Source organism: Hylobates moloch, unplaced genomic scaffold (assembly GCF_009828535.3).
Source record: "Hylobates moloch isolate HMO894 unplaced genomic scaffold, HMol_V3 SCAFFOLD_7, whole genome shotgun sequence".
Classification (NCBI taxonomy): Eukaryota; Metazoa; Chordata; class Mammalia; order Primates; family Hylobatidae; genus Hylobates; species Hylobates moloch.
Window position 1 is genome coordinate 10,284,740 of NW_026652282.1, and position 7,954 is coordinate 10,292,693.

A 7,954-nucleotide genomic window follows, 5' to 3' on the forward strand; every position below is an offset into this window, starting at 1 on the left:
AAAGCACAAAGTGTCAAAATACTGAAACTAAAGCTAGAAAGTTACAGATAATGTCAATGCAAGATGTTATTCTGACTTTGTAACTCAGGACTAAGAAGGCAGATAGCCCTTACATTTTAGACTAATCACGTTTAGTTAGGACTTTTTTGAGTAATGGTTTATGTGGAGGAGAGAGTGATTAGTATCCAAATGTTAAGGGAGAAGTTGCATGGGCAAAAAGCCATAATTTTTAATTCGATTCGAGTTCCAGATATTAGGTAGCTGCCAATGTCGTGCCACTACCCGTATCCCCTCAGGCCTTACATTTCAGTAGGACCTTCAACAGTCGGTATCTCTAGCCGTTTGTCTGAGGGCTTTCTTTGGCTGTAAGCCCCACTCTGTCTTCAGCACAGAAGACTGAGTTCTAGGATCAGTACCACAGTTGAAGCTTTCAGGTAATGAGTGAATGGAAGTGGTGTATAAATACCCAGTTCCCTTGCCTTTTAGGTAAAACTACTTGGAGATGCATGTTCTATGCTGGCTCTGGGAGATCCCCAGCAGCATGAACCTCCAGTTGCTCACAATGATAACTTAATACATGCCTGATATTGTCTTCTTTCCCAACTCATTTCCTCACTCACCTACCCATGTTCTCTGTAACTTCAGGATAAACTACTTTTACTTGAATCCTTGCCTCAGGGTCTGCTTGTGGGGAAACCCACACCAAGACAAATTTTATCTTCCATTTTCTTTAAGATCTTCACAGGTATAGAGTTCATACCTTATATTATTTTCTTTTAGTTTTAATATTTTCAGTAAATAAAATAAGTTCCGGTATGAAGAGTTCAAAGTGTTTTGATGACAACCTTGAAGAGCTCATTTTATTACCTTATTCATGATACTCATCTGACATATGAATCTGCCAATAAGTGAGAAGGTGAGAAAAGAGATTCATGTAACAGCAGCAGAGCCCAATGGGGAAAAGCCCTGGTTTCCAGTTCTGGTTCTATACTTGTTAGCTGTATGACCTTGGTCAGGCAAGTTGCTTAACCTCTCTGACTCAGTTTCTTGACGCTTCAAACATGGGTGAACTAATGGTCTCCATCCATAGGCTTGTGGATGTTCAATCAGATAACATATGTGTTTAGGACAACATCTGACACTATTAATTACGAGCAGCTCAATGGTCTAACTAGTTACTGACCCAAGAATACTGAATCCATGGGGATACCTTCAACTGTAAAATAGAAGACCCAACTAAACATGGCTTGCACCAATAAGAACATCTATTACAACGTAAAGCAAGATTCTGCAGCAAGAATCTCCCCCCTCCCTACTTTCCACATTTCATTGGCCAGAATTAAGGCATATGCCTATAAAACCATGAATCAAGCTTCCAATCAAGACAAACCTTCTCTTTCTCTGTATCCTTTTTCATTTCATTTCTCACACCGGGCCACTGTGTGTCAGAGGACTATCACAATAAGCCTCAGTAGATTGGCTGGTGCTGGGCAACCTTAGCTGAGCTCATTCATATACATGTGGATTGGGTAATATACATGAGGCTCCACCGAGTACCTCTGCCTCAAACTATAGATCTGCAGATTGACGAGGTAGCTTTTTCACCTGTTTCTCATTCTCCTTGGACCACCAGGCTAGGTGGTGCAAGGTCTTCTCATGCCTATGACAGAGGGTCAGGTGTGTTAAGACCTAGGCTTGGAACTGGAACACTGCAACTTTTCTGCCGTTAAACCATTGATCAAACAAATCACACGGCCAAGTCCAAAGCCAAGGTGTGGGGTCATAGTGTCTGCCTACCATGAAGCCAAAGGGTGTGGATGTAGGAAGGACAGAAAGGGACCAGTCATTCATTCCAATGTAACACGTTGTCAGAACCAAGAATGTGTCAGTACCCAAATGAATCTGAATTCATATAGCATTCATGTTTCTGCCATGAATTTCTGCACTGGTTACTATATTGGGATATCATCTGGGGTCCCATGTAAGTAAGCTGTTGCAAATGGGCCTGAGAGATTACTTGCCAAATGACAGAGTTGCCCAGGACTTAGTGACCTTCCAGCTCTAGCATCCCACGATTTGCAGTTTGTAGAAGAAAACCAGGAGAACGTGAAAACCCAAAGAGAAGTGAGGGATCATGTCTTAGGAACCTGCATCCTTCCATCCTACTTCGACTTCTCAACTAAATTCTTAAGTCCTAGAGTGCAGGTATCACTGAAATTTGCCCCATGCCTGAAATAGATGGCAGTAGATAGTGACTCTGACAAGCGTGAAGTGACCTGAATTTGGGGGAAGTTTCTGGGTGAACAGAGAGCGCGGAGGATGCGCGGGTCATGCTGGAGGCGGGTCCCAGCCAGATGTGCACGGACCGCCCCGTCCTCCCTCGCTCACCCCGTCCGGCTTCATCCGCAGAGGAGCCTCGGCCAGGCTTGCCAGGGCGCCCCCAGCCCCTCCCCAGGCCGCGAGCGCCCCTGCAGCGGTGCCCGGCCTCCCCTCCCAGCCTGCAGGGACAGCACCGGTAACTGCGAGTGGAGCGGAGGACCGGAGCGGCTGAGGAGAGGAGGCGGCGGCTCAGCTGCTAAGGGGTCCGGCCGGCGCCCTCCCGAGGGGGCTCGGGAGGAGGAGGGAGGGTCCGTGCAAGAATGCCTCTGCCCTGGAGCCTTGCGCTCCCGCTGCTGCTCCCCTGGGTGGCAGGTGGTTTCGGGAACGCGGCCAGGTGAGTGTCTGACTGGCGATTGGCTTCCCCCCACCCCCGGCCTGAGCTCCAGCTTTGGGGCCGCATGTCTTCGCAGGCACCCCCGCGTGTATGGGTGTGAGTGTGCACGTGTGCCTGTGCGTGCTGCGACGGGATTTAACCTGGATACCAGGCCTGGGGCGCCCACGGGCTTTCCTCCCTGCTCTCCTGTGGCGGGGCTTTGCACCTAGTTAGCTCCTTTTGCATCAGCTGTGCCCCACCTGGCTGCGTCCGGAGGGTTGCAGGAGGAGGGAGGCTCTGCGCTCTGCGCGCAGACCCGTGGGTGCGTGCGGGCTTGGTGGTCTGCAGACCTGCTGTAGGGGCAGGTGTGTGAGGGTTGGTATGCGTGTCGGTGGGTGGGTTCTGTGTCTGTGCGGTTTTGTGTTTTCCACTCTATTCACAGGACACCAAGTGCTTGTCAGTCGCTAGTTTTGCTGGGGAAGGAGGGAAAGAAACCGAGGACGATCAAGCATTTACTGTTCTTGGGCTGAGCCAGCCGGCCTGCTCTCCTCACTGCTCTCTGATTAGGGTTGATGAACTGGAAAGAAAGGACACGGTTGTCAGATGACAACCATTCTCATTCTTGCTATGGCAATGCAGACTCTGAAGCCGTTCCCTACTGCCCTTAAGCTCCTGGAGGTCAGTTTGCTGGCCTGAAATATTTAGGCCTCACTTCGCTGAGACCTGAAATATTTTTTCCAGAGATGGGCAAAGACGCTTAGTAAATGCACGCTTACACGGTGACTGTCGACCTGGCACTGTTCTAAGCACTTCAGGACTATTAACCTACCCAAAGCCATAATGGCTCTGTGTGTAAGGTACTATTTATCATCATCTCCGTGTTGTAGAAGAGAAAAACGAGGCACAGAGAGGTAAAGCAATTTGCCTGAGGGAGCATAGCCAGTAAGAGATGGAGCCAGGGTGCAAACCTAGGTATTCTGGCCCAAAGTCTGTTCTTCACCAGGGCACTAGGGCAGCCTTCCGGCAACAGAAGAGCTTTTCTGGTTCTCTGACTGTGATGTCTTGCTTTCTACTTAGGTGTCCACTAGAATATGGTTTTTCCACCGCAGCATTATTGACCTTTTGGGCTGGGCTGGATAATTATTTGTTGGGGTGATGCGCTGCCCTGTGCATTGTAAGATGTTTAGCAGCACCTGTGGCCTCTACTCACTAGATACTAGTAGCAACCTTGACCCTACCCCCACCCCCCACCCCCACCACCAAGTTATGGCAACAAAAAAAAGGTTTGGGATATTGCCCAAGGTCCCTGGAGGGCACAATTGCTCCCAGCAGAGACTGCTGAACTATAGAAATTTTTCAGTGATGATTCCTGAGGAGAGTAGGATAAGAGCTTTGGTTTGGTACAGGCTTCTCGAAGGTTTGCCTATCTTTGTTTGACTTACAGGAAAAAATATTTCATCAGAGTTAGCCATGGTATTAAAGGATTTTGAAGTTAAAACAGAACAAACCTCAAACCAGGTTCTTAGAATGTATGATCGCAAGTTTCAATTTCCTTTTCATGATAAAAATGTAAGCAGATGCAATTTGCTCATAATCACATTTTCCTTGAATGCTAGAGGTTCTTGCGTTGCTAGAAAGCCCACTTAAAAAAGACCAAATGCTATTTGGAGATGAGATTAATAGTTCTTTAGCGGCCAGCAAACCGACCTCCAGGAGCTTCACTTTCAAAGTGCCACCAAATTAAATTAAAAGCCAAAAGCCCCTGGATAAACCAAAGCATATTAAACTGGAGAATCGATGTCAGGATTCTGCAATTCTGCAGTTTTTAAGATGTGAACCATGGTTTCTTCAGACGATTATCAAGTTTATGAGCTGGTGTGTTTATTATTTGCTCAACATGCTTGGAAATGTCAAGTGGTCAGCTCTTCAGGAATGTCCAGGACCCATGTTTAATCAGCTCTAGATTCCACATTATGGATAAGACACTGTTACAGAGAAGGCAAGGCCCCCATTGCAGAAAACTGTGTCTACTGGTTATTTCCTGGCGTTTCACAACTTATAGGAAAAACTGTGGCTGCTGTATAGAGATTTCCAGTATAAGCACCAGTTCTTTTTAATTGAAACACTGCACTATGATTTTATAACCTAGAAAATTATGTGCTTCTTAAATGGTATTTAGTGCATAGTACACAACGCTCATCAAATGAATAAATCATTAGCTCCATGCATGTACCTGCTCTTAAGCTTCAGAATTTGGCTTGCCTTATATTTTTTATGTCCTTTGGGTATTGGAACTATTTAGATACCCTAGACCTGTCCAATACAGCAAAGATGGTAACCAGGAGCCCCAAGTGGCTATTGAATACCTGAAATGTGACCAGTCCAAGTTGAGATGTGCTGTAAAAAGTAAAAAATACACATCTAATTTTCAAGATGTAGTAGGAAAAAAAGAACAGGAACTATCTCACTAATCATTTGATATTGATTACATGTTGAATTGGTAATGTGGATATACTGCATTAGATAAAATTGTTATTAAAATTAATTGCTTCTGTGTCTTTAACATTTAAAAAAATGCAGCTACTAGAAAATTTTAAATGGCATATATGGATATTTATTTCTATTGGACAGTGCTGGTCTAGAACATTTATTGATCTGAACTCCATCTCGAGTGTTCTAAGTCCTAACACTGGGATCTTTTTGCCTTGGGTACCTAAGATAAATATATTATTAACTTTGCTATTCTGGAGATTAACGTTTGGAGCAACTCCTTACTTACAACATATTTCTGTTTTATATTTTTTTCTCTACTGAATTCAAGTAACAATAATGTCAGAGAGGAGGGAATGACTAGGTTCCTGCTGAGAGGCTTTACTTACAGAGACCACATGCTATGTGGGTTTCTCAAAGCCCTGGTAGCAAAGTGCCACTGTAAAAATTGGCCACAAATTCCATGGCTTAAAACAACAGAAGTTTATTGTCTTACAGTTCTGAAGACCGGAAGTCCATAACGAATCTTACGGGGCTAAGATTAAGGCATCAGCAGGACTGGTTTCTTCTGGAGGCTCCAGGAAGGATCCATTTCTTGCTTCTTCCAGCTTCTAGAGGCTGCCAACAGTCCTTAGCTTGTGGCACAATATCTTTTTCCTTTGTCACTTTGCCTTCTCTCTGATTCTTCCTTGTTTTCTTCCTCCTAAGAAGAACGCTTGTGATTATATCAGGCCCACTAGGATAATTCAGGATAATCTTCTCATTGCAAGATCCCTCACTTGATCACATCCGGAAAGTCCCTTTTGATATATAAGATAACATTTACAGGTTCCGGGGATTAGGATGTATACCTCTGCGGGGTGGGGGCATTATGCAGCCTTTCACAGGAAGCCTGAGCTGTAAGTCTGTTGTTTTTATTTCTATGGGCTAGATTTTACCTTTAAACATGATTTTGGTGATTTTTGAATGGTTGGTATATCATTTATTTATTTATTCTTCAAACTGTAATTTGTGAGAATGTACCCAAAACTAAAGAGCTGTGTGTTTCTGGGAAATAATAATCATCTAATTACAACTTAAAAAACATTTCTGGGCAGCCTTATTTCAACAGTTAGTTTCACTGGCTTAGTAGGTGTTAAAGTCCTATTTATATGTAATTCATGAGCATAAATCAAGGCTGTGTAAACATTACAATGAAAATAAGTATATTACCTAGTCTTCATAAATCAGTTTGGCATTCAACAAATATTATTGAGGCCCTAGTGTCAACCATTTTCAATGTTATTTCAATCAATTCTCTCAGCAACCCTAAGAAATGGGTATTGTGTTCATTTGACAGACAAAGGAATGGAGAAACTTGAAGAAATTAGGTGATTTCCCATGAATTACATTTGATTTGGTCTTCTGCTCTAAGGCTAGTGTTGTCCCACTATTCCAAATTTATTCCCTCAAAAAAAGTAAATACAGAAAAGCTGACATTTTTACAAAGGGCTTTCTTACAAATGATCACCAGTGATCCTGTTTAGCTTGACTCTAGTTCAGCACATTCAAAGGACATATGTAGAGCAAGTGCTCCATCCACCCAGTAGCACCACTTTCCTTTCTAAGTTTGCATTTTCTCAGAAGCAGACTCTGTGTATAGTTTATTTGAGAGGTGACCCCAGGAAGTTCTGGTAGAGAAGTGGGGAAGTGGGACAGAAAAGGGAAAGAAGTGTTGTAAAAATAAGTCACCACTCTGAGTCAATCCTGCTGGGGAATTCTAGGAGACAGTAGAATACGAGCATCCTAGTTATCCCTCGTGAAGGCAAGGGAGCCGGGGTGTTTGTAATCCCAACAGTCATTGGTTGAGGGCTTCTGGGGAAGGGGGTTCTGCACTTTCAGCCTACTGTGCACACAGGAAGAGCCGGCTCCTGCCAAGACAAAAAGTTCTCAGGAATCAGGAAATGAGGCCGGTCAGGTTCCACAATGTGCCAACAACTATTTGCCCCTGACCCAGTAAAACAGGGAACTATCACTGATGAACTTGTGCTCCTGGTGACAAATTTCAGGACAAAAACTCCTCTGAGGACAGTGGGGGCAGGACATGCAGGTGTCCGGAGGTGATGTGGACTGAATTGTACACTCCCTCAAGATTCATATGTTGAAGCCCTAACCCCACTACCTTAGAATGTAATTACATTTGGAGATAGGGTCTTTAAAGGAGCAGTTAAATTAAAATCAGTTCATTATGGTGGGTCCTTATCCAATATGACTGCTGTCATAAGAAGAGGAGATTAGGGCCTTTCTCCCTCCCCAGCCATCTTGGTGGATGCTCTTGGCTGGTGGCCATCCCACACCTAAGACAGGAAGATTGTGGCTGCAAAAAAGACAAAAAAAAAAAAAATCACTGGAGTCAATCAACTGTAGGCTCCAATTCATTATGAAAAGTGAAAAGTACATGCTGGAGTACAAGAAGACTCTGAAGATGACAAGGCAAGTGAAACTGTCATCCTTGCCAACAATTGTACAGCTTTGAGGAAATCTGAAATAGCATTATTACAGCATATTGGCCAAAACTGGTGTCCATCACTACAGTGGCAATAATAATGAATTGTGCACAGCATGCAGAAAATACTACAGATTCTGCACACTAGCTATCATTTATCCAGATGATTCTGATATCATTAGAAGCATGCCATAACAGACTGGTGAAAGGTAAACCATACAAAATTATTCTTTACTAAAACTTGCCAAAGCTTATTTAAAAAAAAAAAAAAAAAAAAAAAAAAAAAA

At 43.8% G+C, this 7,954-nt stretch overlaps 1 protein-coding gene and 1 pseudogene across 1 annotated transcript in view; both read left to right on the forward strand.

The window, feature by feature from the left end:
- The first annotated feature begins 2,382 nt into the window (after positions 1-2,382).
- The window catches only part of EGFL6 (EGF like domain multiple 6), a 198,187-nt gene continuing 192,615 nt past the window's right edge, over positions 2,383-7,954 (forward strand). Inside the window, exon 1 of the mRNA XM_058441829.1 lies at positions 2,383-2,713. Coding sequence (XP_058297812.1) covers positions 2,640-2,713 — 74 coding nt within the window. The 5' untranslated portion in view covers positions 2,383-2,639. The remainder of the gene's footprint in view (positions 2,714-7,954) is intronic.
- Positions 7,491-7,880, forward strand: LOC116812206 (large ribosomal subunit protein eL30-like; annotated as a pseudogene).